Below are 19,532 nucleotides of genomic sequence, written 5' to 3'. Positions count from 1 at the left end.
ATTTACTTTTATAAGTTCTCTTAATTTTCTTTATAAGTTAAATAAGAAAAATTTGTCTTTTTTTTTTTTCTTTTCCATTTTTGGAGAAAAGAGAAATACAGTGGAACGAGCCATTTTAAGGTTCAGAACTCCTTCTTGGAAGCAAGCATGTAAAACTTGAAAAAACTTCTCAAGTTATTATGAGAACCATTGTCTTAAAGCATTTTTAGATGTTGTGGAATTTTTCTTTTACCACATTGTCTTTAGAGAAAATGTGACTTGCTTGTGACTTAGCTGGAATTTCTGAGTGATGTAAAAACTGAAGGAGTCTAGAGATATGAGAAAGAACAGTAGAATGCTGTAGGTACTAACCCTGGCCATAGCTCTTCGGGTAGCTGCTAAAAACCAAGAATAAGGATATCACGAGGAAGACTTACTTTACCTCTTTCTTTTTTGTATAGTCTTGGAAGAAATGGGTTTGATTTAACCACTTTTAGCAATGCAGCATGTCAGTCAGGGGCTAATGTGTTCATTTTGGTTCTCCCAGTCAAGTAAGCAACCCTGAAGTCAATGATCAGAAACCTGAAACTTCAAGCCTTGCTTCAAACCTTACCATGTCAGAGGAAAGTAAGTACCAAATTCTCTGCATGACAGAAGCGGTATTCCTATAAACCAGGTGATGCTATTCTCTTATAATTGGTTTTCACTGATTGCTTTGTTTGTCCTAGGATGTCCAGAAGATTTCCTTTTAATATGTGTGCATGTATATGTGTGTGTGTGTGTGTGTGTGTGTGTGTGTGTGTGTATATACACATGTGTGTATATATATATATACACACACACACACACATACTTGTGCTTTCCTATAAACCTTACTGACATACCAGCTGAGGAACAAAGTCACATGGAATTCACTCACCCAAGGAGTCTCCCTTGGTGATTTTATATTTGCTTTGATGTTGGATGTTTTAAAGGTAAGAGTGCCTTACTCAGACTCAGAAAAGTTTGTTGGCTAACCTCTGACTGCTACTCCTGAGGGCTTGGTATTTTTCTATCTTTCTCATAACCAAATGATACTACCTATCAATCCAGGCCAAAAAAGGAAAAGTAATCCCCTGACAGCCCAAGATTGATACTGGGCCCTGAGGATATTCAGCTCAGTAAGATATGCCCCTCCACTTACCAACCCTCACTTTCCTGCAGAATAGTTATATTCATGCCTTAAGCAGAAATGTGTAGTGTTCTGTTTTTGTTTCTGTTTTTTCGTTTATTTGTTTGTTTGTTTTCTTGTGGAGACATAAGCTTTCTCCTGTATACCCGCTTCCACAGATTGCCTTTATAGGGCAAATAGTCCTCCCTGAAACTAAATGGCTATGCCTTTCCTTATTTTACCACAGACTTTAAAAGAATAAAGTTGTGTAAGACAGTTTTAAAAAAGACACTTGTTTCGGGATATTTCTTCTCAAGATGATTATGCTTAATTTTATATACTTGCCATTGTATTAAAAAATAGCATGACTTAAAAAAAACAACACAGGTATGTCTTGAGTTGCATATATTACGTTCTCAAAGGTACTATTTTAGTCGTTCTCAAACTTTTAATGTATCTAAGAATCATCTGGAGTGCCTGTTTATAATATAGAATTCCACCCTCATCTTCAGAGATTTATCATTCAGTAGATCTGATTTGGATGGGAATCTATATTTTCAAGAAGATAGTTACGGTTAAGCAATCTGATGCATGTAGGAAACTCTCCATACTGTGGGAAACTGCTCTAATCAATGAAATGTCTCCTCTCTATTGACGTGAGAGAGAGAGAGATTTGTTGTTCCACTTATTTATGCATTCATTGGTTGATTCTTGTATGTGCCCTAACTGGGGATCCAACCTGCAACCTTAGCATATTGGGATGACGCTCTAACCAACTGAGCTACCCGGCCATGGCTCTCTTCTAGTTTTTTGAATGTCCAACTCATCTACAAGAAAAGACCTTTTCCTTACCTTACTTTAGAGCCAGAAAGTAAGTTAAATTTTTTTGCTCCTTCCGAATCATTTCTATTTTCCTTCAAAAACTCTTAATTTGTTTGAAGTCTACATTTATGCCTCCCCTTACCTTTGTTTTTACCTCTGGTCGAACTTGTAGTCATTTCACTCTTTAAAAAGACTGGATCTTCTTTGTTTTCTTATCCATCAGACTCTTAATATTCTTGGTGATTTCAACATCCATGTAGATGACCTATCCAGTGCCCACCATATCCCTCTTGTCTTCATAACCCTTCTTACTCAGCATAGATTCTATGGTTCTTTATTATAATTACTTCCTTACAAATACTTTCAAAAACCTTGACTCTTGTATATTCCTTTCTAAACCCTAGTTCTAATTTAATCCAACTTTCTACCTTCTCTGTCAGTGCATTCAAATAGCCAAACATTGAATAAATTATATACCTAGCTGACTAATCACAGGACCTCAAGTAGGCACCTAGCATGTTTGGAAATTTTACTACATTTCCCTAATGAGTTTTACTTTTTGATAGTTCACACCACTTCTTTCCCCCTCAAAGCACCCATACTCACCTTTTCTCATTTTTAACTAATGACTCCTCCTCGATTAGAAGCTGTGAGATAGGAAACTCCCTTATCATCCCACCACCACCAAATCTTCAAACCTACCTGTGTTTGTACTCATGTTTTCTTGCATCATTTTTGTCAGAATGGAAATCGTATTCTTGCTCCTGTCAAAGGTAAGGCCTTTTATTTGTGCTCCATATCCTATCCCTTCTCACTTTCCCCTAGGACCTTGCTACTAGTTATCCTAACACCACTCTTGCATCATCATGTTCTTCTCTTTTTAATCCTTCCTGTCAGTAAAGACACATGATCTGGTATCTACCATCTTAATACAAACAAAACCTTCCTTTGGCTTCATATCCCCACTAGTTGTAGACCTGTTTGTTCCATGACTCATTGGAACCTTTGAAAAGAGTTGCCCTCATTTGGTTTCTCACTTCCCATTCACTCTTCAACCCTCTCAAATGTAGCTTCTATTACCACTCTTCTAAGGAAATTGCTCTTGTCAGGGTCATCAGTTACTTTCAGTAACTGCAGGTACTAGTTCTAGTGGACATTTCTCTCTTCTCATATCCTGGCTCTCACTCATTTTCCTCCCATCTTTCTCCTATGCTGGCCCTTCTTTCTGTCTGAACTCTGAATTTAGGTGGGCCCTCAGGACTTGTTTCTAGTCCACCATCTTTTCTCTTTCTGCATCCTCTGTTCCATTATTATATTTCCAGTCTAACTTCTCCTCTGGTTTAATTTGTGTATTCAACTGTCTGTTTGACATCTCCACTTAGCTCTCAAAGGAAAGCCATACTTAAAATGTGTGAAAGCTTTTTATTCCCTTAGCCGCCATCAAATTTGTTTTTTTCCAACTTTCCCACTTAGGAAGTGGTTTCACTGTCCCTCCAGTTGCTTAAGCTGAAACCTAGAAATTATCTTTTTCCCTGTTTTTCTCATTCCTTACATAATCATCCATCAGAATGTCCTATTAGCTTTACCCACAGAATATATTTCAAGGTTTTGCCTCATCTCCACTGCTGTTACTCTACTATAATAGCAGGTTATGCCTTAACTCTTTATAATCCTTTCATAGTTTCTAAATACTGCAAAGATCAAGGCTCATTTGTTCTCTAAAAAAGTAAAAATTGGCCTAAATCTCCTAGGATATTTTGTCGATCTCTTCTAGAATTAACTTAAGTCAGAGGAGGAGAAAGGTTTGGGTTTTTGAAAGTACTTGTCAGCAGAGAAGGGACCATCATGCAGAATTCAGATGAACTTACATTCTTTGTGATGGATAGTAAGAGCTCTACATCTAATTGAGATTTCCTTAATTTCTGTCAAAATGATTATGAATGAATGCGACCTACAAATTTCCAGTCATTATTGTTAAAGACCTTGAACAATGGCAATGGACAAGATCTCCTATGATAAACTCACTGATGTTGATTTGTCTTACTTTTGGGCATGAATATTCCTCTCGTATGCTCTTGAGCAAAGTTCCCTTTTTGGGTCAAACATTCAGGGATCCCAGCTAGACATAAATTTAGTTGGTTCACTCCTAGACCCTATTAGTAGTAGAGCAACCTCCTTTATAGATGTATAGATGCTGAACTCTTGAACAGTTCAGAAGTCTGGTACAAGCTTTATGATGTAACTCAATCTACAGCATGGACTGAAATCGTGCCTAATCGATAGGATTTTGCTAACTGTCAAACTTGAGTTGAATATTTATAGCATTTATCCAGGATGAAATCATGAGGGCCAAGCCTTCACTGTAGCTATTCTAGATGAAGTCATGAGAGTTAGGAAGACATTAGCTATGAAAGTCTCTTTACTTGCTAAGTTATCAGAGCATCACATTGGTTCCTCAGGTCTGCCTCTGCTTTGCCAAACTTAAAACCTTTACCACAAGCTGAAAAAAACAGTAATATAGAAGCATATTTACATCTTTCCTGCTGCTGATTATACATAGCAGTAGCAACAGTTTTCTAATAAAATTGGGTATTTCCCCCTAAATCTGTCTTCCTGCAAGTCACTCACATGGCCAAAATAGAGAGTAAGCACCCATAGAATGAATAGCTGAAGATGTATGATGTGGTTTCCTAGATATGGATCCTGTTTTTTTTTAATAATTTTTAAAAAATATATCTTTATTGATTTCAGAGAGGGGGAAGGAGAGAGAGAGATAGAAACATCAATGATGAGAAAGTCATTGATCGGCCTCCTCCTGCACGCCCCCAACTAGGGATCGAGCCTGTAACCCGGGCATGTGCCCCAACCGGGAATCGAACCCCAATCGTCTGGATTCTAGGTCGACGCTCAACCGCTGAGCCACACCTGGCCAGGCATCCTGCTTTTTAAGTTTGCCTATAGGCATAGCTGAGAGCTTAGGGTGCTCCATCTGTGGTTTTAAATCAGTGAAGGGTGAATGTAGCGATCACTTGGTATTAATCTTCAGCTCTTTTCCATACCCCTCACATTCTGGCTTCTTTTACTGTCTAAAAGTCTCTAAATCCAATATTAGAAGAGTGAGGTATTTTCTATTACATAGTCTTTCTAAATTCTGATGTCCAAGCTGTATTCTGTAATTTAGTTTGAAAGACTATACAGTGAGATATACAATTTTTCCATTTCATTTAGAAATGTTCTAACTTTTTACCTGGTGATATCTTTCTTTCAGTTATGACATGCACCGATTACATCCCTCGCTCATCCAATGATTATACCTCACAAATGTATTCTGCAAAGTAAGTTGAATAATTATTTCAAGATCTATATGGTTTTTCTCTAGGTTATTTGCAAAATTTAACCTGATATTTAACTCAGTAAGTTGACATTTAATTTATTTTCACCCCTCTTGTTCTCAGTCCTTATTCCAGTTTTTTTATTCCCTCCAAATATGGAGTCTATGTAATATCTTTTTATTCATTCATTCATTCATTCATTCATTTACCCAAGGATATGCTTTTTATAGATTTTAGAGGGTGGGGGGAGGAGAAAGATCGGTCAGCTGCTTCCCATACATGCCCTGACTGGGGATTAAACCCAGTACCCAGGTATGTGTCCTGACCAGGAATCGAACCTGCCACCTTTTAGTGTATGGGACGATGCTTCAACCAACTGAGCCACACCAGCCAGGGCTAGAATATCCTTTTAAAAAGTAGATGGTTGCCTGGAAAAGATCACTGTTACCGGGGAGCTTGCTCTAAATGAATAGGCATTGAAAATGAAAAATACTGTTAGTGATCCAAGCATATCACTGATTGACTTCTGATCATTTTTTCTTTTCTTTACCTTGATGGACAGATCAATAAAAACAGCTCAAGCCAGCCTCATCCTGGGACTTCTCAGCCTATTCTATGTTCAGTTTCTTGTCTGAGGAATATCCTCAGAGTAGAAGTGGACTTGAAGTTAGACAGGTTTAATGGGTTGAAGTCACTAAGAGGCAACATTTTTGAGCCTTCAAGGTGTTAAGATTAGCATTTAAGATCCACCAAGTTAATCATCTACCAGTTGAGTAGGTGCAGAACAGTGCATATTTCAAGCTACCAGTCGTACATTGATAGTGAGCCTGTATATACATAAATACATACAAGTGTGCTTATTAAGCTAGGATATATTCTTCTGTGCTTACATAATGCAGGATACATAGAAATTGGCAACAGAGATGAGTGGTGCCTGTGGGGCTGTTGTAAAAAGTAGACTAGCATTTTTCCATCTTTTTGTGCCTTGATATTGCATCAGTTAAAAAGTACACTAATTAAAAAGTTAACTCAATGAGTTTTCCAAATTCTAATCTGGTATTAACACTAACAGTGTCCTTGGGCCAGTCATTTTCATGTGTTTTTCTTCTGTGAGGTGACTAAACCTGTTCTCTGAGATTATTATGGAGTTAACAAAATACTTTGAGCTGTAAAGATACTATATGAAATAGGGTATGGTCTTCAATGTATCTGGAGATTAATCACTAAGATTTTAAATAATATCCCATGCAGTTTGATTAACAGTTGCAACCTGAGCTATTTCCTGGTCTCAGATCTGGTTAAAAAGAATGAAAATTTTCATATTCAGTCTCTTAGAATCCACGGAGATGGGAATATGTTGCATATTCCAAATTCATTTACTCATTCAAAAAGGATTTGCATACCTGGTGTATTCAGGATACCTTATTAGCTATGCCTTCTATCTTAATTCAGACCTCCTGTATAACTTTTTTACCTGGACATCTTATTTCCAGTTTTAATCCATTTTATAAAGCAGTGTTAAACTAATCTTTATTAAGGAGCAGCTCTGATCTTGTCACTGCTCAACAATTTCAGCGACTCCCACTTGTTTCAGATTTGTCTGAACTCTTTTAGCCTGGTATTCAAGGTCTTTGCTATCTATCTTTCTCTCTCTCACTACTTCCCTTCTCTTTATTATACCTCCCTTAGTATAATCTGTGCTTCTTGCAGGCTGAAGCCCTTGCTTTCCTTCCTGTGTACCTTTTCCAGAGTTTTTGTTTTCCTAGAACACTCTCTCATTCCCATTCCTGCACATCCTATATGCTTAGCTCACATACCACTTCTTTATAGCCTTCCTTCATTTTCTTCTCCCCCAAACCTGAAAAGAATCTTTTTGCCTTCTGATACACCCCTTTCCTCCAGGATTTTATCATTATTACTTATATGGTACATGTGACACTTGTATTTTAAGTGCAGTATAACTCATCATATAACTGTTATCTAAAAATTCAGTGCATAAAATTTGGGATCATCTTATTTCATGAAATAACCAAGTCATCTAGCTAGTCTCTATTCCCTGAAGTTTCACTGCTGAATCCAGATCTCTAGGTAAACCTGATGTGGTTGGCACCAACTAGTAGCAGTGTACTCTGATCTAAATATCAGTGGGAAAATTCTAAGTCCTATCTGGGACTTCCCAGATTTTTTTAGTTATCTGGCTCCTGTTTTATGGGCTTGATCTGTCCATATTGGGGCCCATTCCTACCAGCCTCACCCTCTTTTCCAAGCCCCACTTTTCCTCTTAAGGCTTTAGTTTGGCCCAGAGGGCTCGGTGGAGAACGAGAGCCAGTTGCGAAGCCTGCTTTATCCAGTTTTCTGTTATTTTAGAGTTTTATTCTATATGTAGACATAAGGGCATAAACAAGTTTAATCCATCCTTGTATCTCACATAGGGGCTATACATATGGCTTACCATGAATTTTTATAGCATAGTAATTGGACCTTGGGAGGATATTTGAAAATAATAAATTTTCCATAAAATTGTTTCTTAAGTAGGTTGTAGTAGAACCTGGAAAGGAAATATTAGCTCTACTTTTTGACTACAGTGAGAGACATTTTGTGGAAAGTTAGTCTCCTCGTTGCTGATTCTTTGCATTTAGTGGTGTTAGCTGTTCCCCCTATTTTTCATTATTAAAATAAATTACACGTGCAAGTTTTTGTTTTCTTGAACTTTTCTAGACCTTATGCACATATCCTCTCAGTTCCTGTTTCGGAAACTGCTTATCCTGGGCAGACTCAGTACCAGACACTACAGCAGTCTCAACCGTATGCTGTCTACCCTCAGGCAACCCAAACGTATGGACTACCTCCTTTTGGTAAGGCATCCTATTTTAAGCTGTTTTTAAGAATATTGATTTTTATCCCCCAGAAACTTTGGTCTTTTTCCAAAAAGCAAGCGTGGCTGATCAGGAAGCAGAGAAATGAGTTGTTCTTTGCAGAGCACCTACTCAGTTATAGGTGTAATAGAAGTTGGGCATGCAACTTTCTGACAGTATATTTGATGCATGTAATATAAAATCATAATTTTTCAGTACTCATTTGTTTATTTACCAAAGTTAGCTACCAAAATTTCTAAGGTACTAAGTCTTGACTGTAAAACTTGGATTCTTTAAGTGTTTGTGGAAAATCTTTGAGAAATTACTATTGATTTTACTTTATACAAAACGTGGTACCTGGTTAGGTAAACAATAAATGTATTTTGAGGTGACTAGTTTCTTGCTGAAGCCAGGTAATCTAAATATCCAGATAGAATATGCCTTATAGTGGGGGAAATCCCCAATTTTGTACAACTTTACGTACATAGAAAATTTTGTTCTTTGGTTTTAGGTATCTTGGACACGAACTGTATATTAAATTATTTACTAGAAGACAGTTTGAGATTCTTTGTACACTTAATATCTGCACTGATTTGTCTCTGTGTATGTAAATTGATATATTTAGTGTGCTTTATTACCTCTTCCCTGCCTTCCTAGAACTGGTGTCAAAAAGTTGAGAGAATACTGTATTATTTTTAAATATGCAATATGTTAATAAAATTCTATCTCTGTAGCCTCTACCGAAACTAGCTGGGAATTAGAAAAATCTTCCAAACAGATCTCCCCAGATTATGGATGTATTAGTGTTGCCTGCTTCTGGTTTCTACATTGCTACTTTTCCTGGCCCATTTTGCTAATCTTTTATGACAGTGACAGCCTTCTTACTTTTAGGCATTCCTTGGCTCCTAACAGCTACTAGAAACAAAAATTGGGGGCTATGTTTCATGATAGTGATTGTTGGTAACTTCACAAGAGAAGAGAAACAAATGCTCTTGTTTCCTTGTTTGTAGTCCATGCCTATATGCCTGTCAGTTTCAGCCAGTATACTAAAATCTTGCATTTGTCATATATTTAACTAGCCAAGACTGAACAGTCCTTTTGGAAGCAGAAATCTCTGTGATTATGTTTGTGTTTATTTCTTCTTGTGTATCTTAAAGCTGAATTTTTATTAGCTAGCTAGTAATAGGCTAGCAAGTATAAAGTATTTTCACATTGTTTTTTAACTCTGTTTTGATTTAAATTTATTATTAGCAAGTTCAAAGCCCTTTATGATATTGTTGGGTAGTTGATCATTCTTATTGTTCAGTGTTAAAGAAAACTTATATGACACATCTGAATTCAGTTTATGGAATGCCTAACAGTGCCATGTGCATGTAGGTCCTAGATATTAGGGTAGTTTTTGTGATCGCTACATTTTCTCTATATTAAAGAAAAAAAGAAAATTCTGTAAAATAGATCAATCCTTGTTAAAAACTTGAAGGAAACGGTGTTTATATTGTAAAGTAATACTGGTTATAACAGGCTGTTTTATAAATCTGTTTTTGTGTACTATTTGGGGGCCAGGGAAACTTGTTTTATAAATCCATTTACCTGTAATTCAGAGAGAGGTAATCATTAGTTTAATTTGACTTTAAGTTATATATGAGACTTACTGGAGAGAGATTTAGGTTGCAGTAATGTGAATGATATAGCATATTCTCATAATTTGTAAAGAGATGATTGGAATACTTTTTAAAGTGACTGTTTTAAAGACATTTTCCTATGTTATAACATGGCTTTTTTTTTTTTTTTTTTTAATGTGTTCACTCAAATATAGAACATTTCTTTCTTCTTGTGAAGATTTTGGAAATTTTGTCATCTTAATGCTGCCTGTAAGCACTAAAACTAAATTAGCCAATCTGTTATTTCAGGTGTAAAAGGGCTTCAGAAAATCTCATTGTAATAATATTGTCTAATATGTATTGAGTCCTTACTGTACCGGGCAGTATGCTAAGAATAAGTACTTCACACTTTACGTTTTGTCTTCTTTAATCCTCTGAACAGTACTAAGAAGTAAGTAGTAGCATTAACTTTTTTTATAGATAAGGAAACAGGCTTAGAAGGATTAAGTGAGGTCATACAATTAGTAAATGCCTGGGATTAGAATTGAACTCAAGTCTGTTTAACTCCAGAAGTGCTCATAGCTTAGGTCAGCGATTTTCAACTGGGGTGCGCAAGAATTTTTTTAAGCATGCAATACCTGACTATTTAGTCAAGGACACTAGTCTCTTTTCCCTTAGATTGTCAAATAAAGAAATAACAACAGCCAACACAACAGTAGCCTTTCAGTGTGACGTGCCAAACCATAAACAAACATGTAGGTCATATAATAAAGTTGTATCTTATTGGTCCCGTCACATAATACAGTTGCGTCTGATTGGTTAATTCTTGGTATCAGCAATCCTTATATATAAGTATAAGCACCTGATTTTTTAAAAAGTCACTTTGGAGCAAAAAGGGTAGGTAATTACTTTTACTTTTCTTTCTTTTTTTTTTTAATCAATCAAAATTATACCTATATTTTTGTCCATGTGCCACACAATTTTAGTAATTAGTTTATATGTGCCAGGAGATGAAAAAGGTTGAAAACTGCTGGTTTAGGCCTATATGAAAAATATAGTCTCAGAGTTGAGTTTGAAATTTAAAAGTTTCTTCTTGAAGAATGGAGAAAAGACTAGAGGAAATCTAGGAAGCCTATGAGTAATCTTTATAAGTAAAGCAATAGTGGTCATCTTCTTTTCAGAGCTATGTAGAAATGTGGTGGGACGGCAGAAAGAGGATGGCAAGTTTAACTTCTAGTGAGACCTGAATGTGTGAGGAAAAGGGAAATCATTTATTTTTAGGGGCTCATAAAAGATTGCCTTAGCTGCCACTGTTCTAACTTCTTTTAAAAGAACTTTAATGTGAGAGAGAGATTTGACTATATATTAAGAGCCTTAAGGATGTTCATACTATTTCCCTCAGTAATTTCACTTCGAGGAATTTATCCTGTGGAACTAATTAGAGATAACCACAACACTTTACTAACTACAATATTCATTGCAGCATTATTTATAATAGCAAAAAATTGGATACAACATACATCATCAATGGAAAGGTTTGTGTTCAGTTGCAGTGTATCCATAGAATGGAAAACTGTAGCCATTCTGTTTGGTTTTTTTTAATCTTCACAGGAAGACATGCTTAAAGAGAGGAAGAGTGAGAGAGAGAAAGAAATATCTATGTGAGAGAGAAACATTGATCGGTTGGTTGCCTTCCGTAGCTCCCCAACTGGGGATCAAACCTAAAACCCAGGTATATGCCCTGACCGGGAATCAAACCAGCAACCTTTTGGTTTGCGGGACGATGCTCAACCAACTGAGCCACTGCAGCTGGGCGTAAATCACATTCTTAAAGAATATTTAGCATCTTGAGAAAATAGATTACTATTAATTGAAAAAAGCAGTATGTAAAACTGAAAATACAATATAATATCCCCAGTCAGTATATTTTAAAAATATGTACATAAAGACTAATTTGGAAGAAAAAATGTGAACTTAACAATAGAGGCACTATACAGTTCATCTCAGTTACCACAGAACCATGCACAGTGAGAACTGCTTATATTTTTTGGTGTGTGGTGAGACTATGTGAATTTTTCTTTACACTCTGTATTTTCCTAATTTTCTATAATATAATCTACTTATTTTATAATTAGGATAAGTACTCAGATTAAATTACTTGGTATTTATAATAGCTCATCCCAGTGAGCTATTAAATCAGCAAGCCAAGATAGTCTTTCATGTGGTTTTTTTCCGAGCATTAACATGTACTTCAACTCCTAACCAAACTAACCTCTAAAGATCCACTACTCTGATATGTGTTACTATAAACTGAACTCCTCAGGTTAGTTTGATTATTGACTAACCCATAGTGACAGATATTTGTGCTCAGAGATTTGGGTAAAGTTTACGATAAGACCCCAGTTTGGGGCAGCAGGAGGATAGCACTCACAGACAGACTTCCTTTCCCATTGTTAGACCAGCTATTGCTCCACAATCAGGCTTTTTGTGCTTAAAATGACTTGAGACACTTTGTAAGTTGTAGGCATACAGCAGTGGACTAGTAGTCAGGAAACCAGGATTTGGTTTCATCATTTGCTGTGGGGAATGGTGCTCTACAGTCAAATCATACTACCTATTACTTGGAATTCTTAGAAGGGTGCTTTTAAAGGAAGCTGTTTATATGCTTACAGACAGGACTACAGTAATGCTGGAGGCAGTGTCCATATTGTCTTTTATTCCTCTAGTCTACATAAAATAATTGCATGTTAAATATTTACTTTGTGTTTCTGGTCAAAAACATTGAAAACTAACTGTTCCCCTATGTGTCTTAGACATTTTGCCCTAATTTTTGACCTTATAAAAAGGACCAATTTGTAGACATTTTACATTTTGAAACTTTAAAAAAATACTAAATAATGAGGGTAACAAAACATTCTCAGTTAATACTATTTTTACTAATAAGATAGTGTTTTAGTATAGCATAATAATAAACATGTTCACAAATCTAACACCTCTAGTTCAGAACCCATTTAGGAAAAACACATTGATTACAATTAAGTCTGAAAGTTATTATGACATTGAAATAGTGATTTGTTTTCTAGAAATTGTGATACCATTCAGAATCATGGCACTAATATTCAAATTTCACATCATAAATGTTTAAAAAATAACATTCTCAAATATTTTTTATTGAAAATTATACATAGCAAGAACTTTAGTAGTGGCTAACCTAGACAAGATTTTTTAAATGATCTTGAACTTGGGGGTAGTGGGGGCAATCCTAATTCATGCTAGAGATGTTGATATTCCTCAAGCTCCTCAAATAAGTCATTTCATGTGTTTAATAGCTGAGAAAAGAATATGGCTTTTTTTTTTTTTTTTTTTAAATGCTTTGAGTTTGGGCCAAGGCAATTACCATGTCCCATTGTCAACCTTTTATGATTTTACATCTCCCCTTTACTATTCTTATATTTACTTTTTCAACAAATGTTACAGATCTGAGTTGCACTAAGATATCTCAGTGCCCTGGTGAAGCAGAGGTTCTTATTATTAAAGCATTATATTTCTATAAATTCCTTATCAGATTAGGAGTAAATGAAATGAGCTAATGTTGAATTTGAAGCTGTGGCTGACATTGGTATTGACTTCTTACCTGGAATTTATTTGACTGATGTACCTTCTTGAACCAAAGTTGCAACTTCACTTACACTGATCCAGCAACCATAGCTATTCAGAACACAGTGAGTAACCAGACAGTAAGGTTTTTTTATAAATAGACTTTTGCATACCCAAAATTATCACAAAAACTATTCACTCATAAAGGAAAACCTTGAGCTCTCATATAGAAGCAAAGCTTTGTTTATGGTTTCCTAGTTTACTACAAATGAAAAGGGAGATAGATACAAGCAGAGACAGGAGATTGTCAAGAAGTGACAGATCACAGAGAAAAGACAAAGTGATACAAGAATCTAAAAATCACAGAATCATAATTCAGTTCTAAGCAAATGTCTTCACATATCACAATAGCCTGTTTCTATAAGTTATATAGTACTGCACAATATTTATCTTTGTAGAAGTAATTCTGAGAAAATCTAAAGGTACGCTTACTATTTCCTCCCTGCCAAGAAGGCAGGAAGAGATATAAATATATTTTAGAAAGATTGTCGCTCAGGAACATTGTGATAAAAATAGAATAAAAGTGAACAGCTATGATGTCTATCAGTATGAGATAGATTTATATGTTCTGACATGGAAAGATGTCTCTTAGAGGTATGTGAAAAAGCAAATTATGAACAGTATGTATAATATATTTTTAATTTTTATATAAAGAAGAAAAAAGGTTAGTAAGTACATAGAAGAAACCTGAGTGACTCTTCTGCAAACTTAATAGTGCTTAAATCTGGGTGATGGGATTACATGACTTTGTTTTTTCTAAGTTACATATTTCTGTAATGTTTTTAATTTATAAAAGTAAGCAGGTATGTCTTTCTTAATCAGAAGAAACAAAGGTAACAAAATAACCAGCTTAAGAAGGCAGAGAAGTATTTAATACACTTTAGAAAAGTTTGGTGCTTGTTTAATGGGTAAGTGAATTTTAAACTTATGTGGAATGTCTCCCACTTTGACAATGCAGATCAATGATTTATTGCTGTACATGAACATCAGGCACTCTTTACAACAAATACTCTGGTTGGGTATCAGTAGCTCTTTTTTTGAACCCTGGTCAATTTCCCCAACCACTGAAATGAATATATATATTCATTTCAAATGAATATATATATTCATATATATATATATATCACTATTGGAGTTTTGACAAGATTTTTGTTTCTATGGCTCCACTCCCCAATTCTTTGAAATTGTATTTGCTTGTGGTACATTGTAAATGGGAGAATCAGTAATTTTTTCTTACAAGCAAATTTATTTTTCTTTTAAGATTTAGATTTTAAATTACTGGCTGATGTTTAAAAGCATAACCATGCTCCTCAGTCCCAGTGTATTGTTTGTAATTGGTCCAATTTATCTGATTCAGGTGCATTGTGGCCAGGTATGAAACCTGAAAGTGGTTTAATTCAGACTCCATCTCCAAGTCAACACAGTGTTCTTACCTGCACTACAGGGTTAACCACAAGCCAGCCAAGCCCAGCACATTATTCTTATCCCATTCAAGGTAAATAGGCATGGTTTTGTGTGTGTGTTTTATTATTGTTGGTTTTTGCTTTTAATCTACCTGTATCTCCAGACGAACTGGGTAATAGGAGTTCTGTCTTCCAAAATAGAAGGGGGTGATATGTGCATTTGTGCATGCTTTTTGTGTTAGGCAAACCAGAACCCAGGCGCATGGTTTGTAAATAGTTTAACCTTTGAATGTGAACTGCTTAGAATTGAAGTCTTCCCTTTTGCATGTTGGTGTTCAGAAAACCTGTCTGTTCTCAGTGGCATTTTGTCTTATAAATGAGCAGAAGACTCCACGGGTTAGAACTTTGCTGACTTCTTTTGTATGAAGTCCAAATAGAGTGGAATGTGAGATGAGTGCTGCTTTTCTGCCTTGGTTTTGTTATACCTCTACCTCCATTTACCACTTCTTGGTGAGAGCATTTTTTTCTCTCAAAAAGTTGTCTTGTTTCTATTTCATGATGAAAAGCATAGCATTAAAGCTTGAATTCTAAACATCTCTGCCTTCCAAGTTCTTCCTTTAAAAGGTTAGAAGTATGATAGGACTATTAGGAATGAAGACAAAGAAACCCAAAAGGCACTATGGAATTAATTCCCAACCCATCCAAATCCAGTACAAGCAATTTATCATTGATCTAGATTGGGAATTAATGTCCATGTACCTTGCTTATCCTTTCTCCTGATTTCTCCCAGCTTTTAAATTTTTTCCTTATAAAATGGGTACTCAAGGGGTAAGGGCAGGGCAGCAAAAATTGGTCTGAAGTACTCTTAAGATACAAACTTTGATGATGAAAAATGTTTTGATGTAGATTAACAAAATATTTTTATTTTCAGTTTTAACTGTTTTCAGTTAAATGATTTAGAACGATTTCTGCTTCGTCCATTGAGAACAGTATTGGTCACTACTTTCTAAGACATTGCTCTGAGCTACCTTTACCTATTAACTGTTTACAGAGTCTCCTCTTATTTATTTTCCCTTCTTTCTTTCTAAACTGAGAACAAACCAGGAAGGGAAAATCTCAAAGAGCATGACTTTGTCTATCTTCCCCTCTACCCCCTTTTGATTTTTATAAAGTAGGCCTTTTGCGTCCAACTACAGGCAAATCTAGTTGCCAAGTCCCTCCTAAGGGATATATCCCTGGTGACTACACCTTGGTTGACTACACCTAGGTCGTGAAAGAACAGCAGGGGTTCTCTTTTTTTATATTACTAACCCTCTCCAAAGGTGTAGAACCACCACTTCTCTATAGTTATATCTTGAGTCTGAGGAACCTAATAGCTATGCTTCTTCTCCCTCCTTGTAAAACAAGAGGAACCACCTTTTGGAGGTCTTTTAGAACTCACTGCTTTAAAGGGGTCATGAAAATATCCTTTAAACTCCATTGACCACTATCCTAACTTATCTGTGGTAAATTTTTTTCCCTTTTGATAGATTAACCTGGTTTCCTCACATTTTGCTAGTAGTGATCATTGCTGGTGTTTGTTAAATGCTTACTATGTTCTTAGCATTGTCTTAAACAATAGATGGGTGTTACTCATGTAATCTTCACAGTACACTTTGAGGGAATTTCTGTTATTTATTTCATTTTAAAGAAGGGAAACAGAAGACACAAAAAAGCAAAGTGGCTTGTCAAAGGTCACAAAGTTAGTAAATAATAAAGTAAGGATGTTAGCTGGGCAGTCAGACCCCAGAGCGTGAGTGATTTATGATTGAAAACGTATAATTTCTTAATATTAAAGTCATGGTATCAATATCAACCCTCCCATAATTAAGAACCTGTAGTGGCAAATATCTAAATTTATTTTTCATTCCTTTTTCTGGTTAACCTATTGGTCCATTGTATTGTACATTAGAACTTTGGCACAGAAATTAAGGCAGAAGTTCACCAAATTGAATGTCAACTGTAATTGAAAAATTTAATATAAAAAAAGTGTACCATTAACTTGATCAATTTTTTTTGCGACTTATTTTGAAGGAACAGTGGTAGAAAACAAGTTGGAACAATTGGCTAAAATGAAATATAGCTATTGGCACATTTAAATGACCTTGGTTCTCCACTCACTCTCCTCACCCCCACTTTTCATTTCCTTTAGCATGGAAAATTGTTAGCTGTCCAGGGCTGCTTCCTTCCCCCTATGTAACTACCCAGTCATTCCACAGAATAAAAACAAGGAGCATTGTATTGATTTTTTTTTTTAAGTGATCAAAACAGCAATATTCCCTTATCCCAACCCAAAGCATTCTACAATTGACAACAACCCTTCTTCCTTCAGGAAGTTAGGGAAATTATCTGAAAAACCAAATTCCACTTCTGGCTTGATCAGCTCTGATCACCTTTAATTTATACCTCATGCTCATGAAAACCCTTTGATTAAATAGATTTGGCTTCTTTATATTAATCTTTTCCTAGAATGTCTGTATGTGGCCCAATCCTGGTTATTTTCTTCAGTTGAGATGGTTTAAATGATTAATACTCAAGTGGCAAAATTAATTACAGAAATTTCAAATTTAATTTTAACTTAGTCTTGACTTTTAATGAATGTCTTTGAGCTCTGATGTTGTTGGCAATATACAATAGTCTTTTGTTGACCAGATTTGTCTTTTTATAGACTTTAGTTTTTAGAATAGTTTTAGATTTATAGAAAAATTGAGCACGTGGTATAGAGAGTTATATATATTCCCCCCACCATGCACACAATTTCTCCTGTTATTAGCATCTTACATTAGGATGGAACATTTGTTACAATTAATAAACCAGTATTAGTACATTATTACTAAGTCCATAGTTTATTCATATTTCCTTAGTTTTTACCTGATGTCCTTTTTCTGTTCCAGAATCCCATCCAGGATACCATATTTCATTTAATTGTTATGTCTTCTTAGGTTCCTCTTGACTGTGCAGTTTTTCAGACTTCCCTTGTTTTTGATGATCTTGACATGCTATACACAAATTCTATAAGTTATACATGTATACAAGGTATAAATGAATCCCACAAGTAATTACTGAGCATCACCTACTGTAGGCCAGGCACTTTGCTAGATATTGTAGGTAATAAGATATTAAGATTCTGCCTTCATGGAGCTTACGGACTAGTAGAGGAGATAGAAAACAGGCAAGAAAATAAACAGACTTTGAAAAGTGCTCTGAAAGGAATAAAGAATAGATTGCTGTGATTGGGAAAACAAGAAAGAAGTTAATTTTAATAGAGGGGTTAGAGAGAGTCTCCGAGAAGGAAGAGCCATGATGCTGGGAGAATGAGAGGGGCAGGCCAGGGAGAATAGTCCAGGCAGAGATCCTCTCTTGTTTTGAATAACTTGAAAAGGCCAGGGTAAGCAAGGGTGGTGGAGAAACATATATAAAATTAAAGGGTAGAAACTAAATCTTGCAGCAACTTTTATGTGCCATTAACCCTCCAACTTTAGGGCAATGTCACTTAATTCAACCTGCCTCTCACAGTTCTGTAACCAAAGTCTTCTGATTAAAGCTCTCTGTATATTGACTGTATTAGGTCGACCTCTAGTGGGGCATAGTTCTCAGTTGCTTTGTCTATGATTTTAGCTCTGTTGTCAAAACAGGAGTGGAGACTTATCCAGAAAGAGTTGGCTATGCCATTGGCGTTGGGAGAGCTAATAGTCTTTAGGTATATAGAGCTAATAGTCTTTAGGTATACAGCAGTAGGAGTTACCCCTTGAGTTTTATTTGATCCTCTAAATTTGTGCTTTTGTTGCATATCTTATTGCTGCTGCTTTTGTTTTTAAATCTGCAACTGATAAAGAATTGGGAGATCCCAGATTTGTCATCTTTACTATCTACCACTATCTCCATGACTGTGGACAAATTAACTCTTCTTTGTCCCAGGTTCTTCATCAGAAAGCTGGCATTGCAGCATTAGCTATTCCTTATATCTAATTTACCTTAATCTCTTCTAGACTTTCTTCTAAACAGGGTTCCCTTGAGAAAAGGGATAAAAAATTTCCTCTGATTTTGACCAGTACTTGCAAGTTTCTGCTGCATTTGTTCACCTGCCCTATTGTTTTGTTTTGTTTTTTAGTTTTTTAATGTTTTTATTAATTTTAGAGAGAGGAAAAGAGAGGGAGAGAGAGATAGAAACATCAATGGGAAAGAATCAACATTCATTGGCTGCCTCCTGCTTGCCTCATACTGGGGAATGAGCCCACAACCTGGGCATGTGCCCTGACCAGGAAGTGAACCAGCAACCTTGGTACATGGGCCGATTCTCAACCACTGAGCCACACTGGCTGGACCACCTGCCATGTTCTTAATGGAGGTTTTCCTATTAACTTTCCTTCTAGAGGACTTTGTTGCTAATGGGCTAGGTAGTCAAATAGTCAGGTCTACCTGATGCTGAACCCCTTACAGTGTTTGCAACTGCAGTGGGAACCATTTCTTAGTGTGTTTATGATAAGTAAGTGAGAAAAATTCAAGACCATTACCTCAATCTCAGTTACATTGTCCACCTGGAAAAAACTCTGTGGCAAATACTAGTCCCTGAGGAGTTGATTAAAACCTTAGTGGAATCTGTCATAGAAGGGTATGAGAAACTTAACACAAATTCCTTATCTCAAAATAGGCAGCCTAGTTAGCTTATAGGGTATATTTTTACATGCCCAGAA

General features: G+C 35.8%; 1 protein-coding gene across 3 annotated transcripts in view; it reads left to right on the top strand.

Annotated features, from left to right (window-relative positions):
* The window catches only part of EYA3 (EYA transcriptional coactivator and phosphatase 3), an 82,642-nt gene that overhangs the window by 36,737 nt on the left and 26,373 nt on the right, over positions 1–19,532 (top strand). For 2 of the 3 annotated variants that reach the window (XM_081145963.1, XM_081145964.1), the window contains exons 4-7: positions 527–606; positions 5,220–5,286; positions 8,002–8,138; positions 14,754–14,891. In XM_081145963.1, the coding sequence (XP_081002089.1) occupies positions 527–606; positions 5,220–5,286; positions 8,002–8,138; positions 14,754–14,891 (422 nt within the window). The remainder of the gene's footprint in view (positions 1–526; positions 607–5,219; positions 5,287–8,001; positions 8,139–14,753; positions 14,892–19,532) is intronic. The other variant, XM_081145965.1, reaches the window with a different exon arrangement.

The sequence above is a fragment of the Miniopterus schreibersii genome (genome assembly GCF_964146895.1).
Source record: "Miniopterus schreibersii genome assembly, chromosome: 8".
NCBI lineage: Eukaryota > Metazoa > Chordata > Mammalia > Chiroptera > Miniopteridae > Miniopterus > Miniopterus schreibersii.
This window is presented reverse-complemented; position numbering and strand designations above follow the sequence as displayed.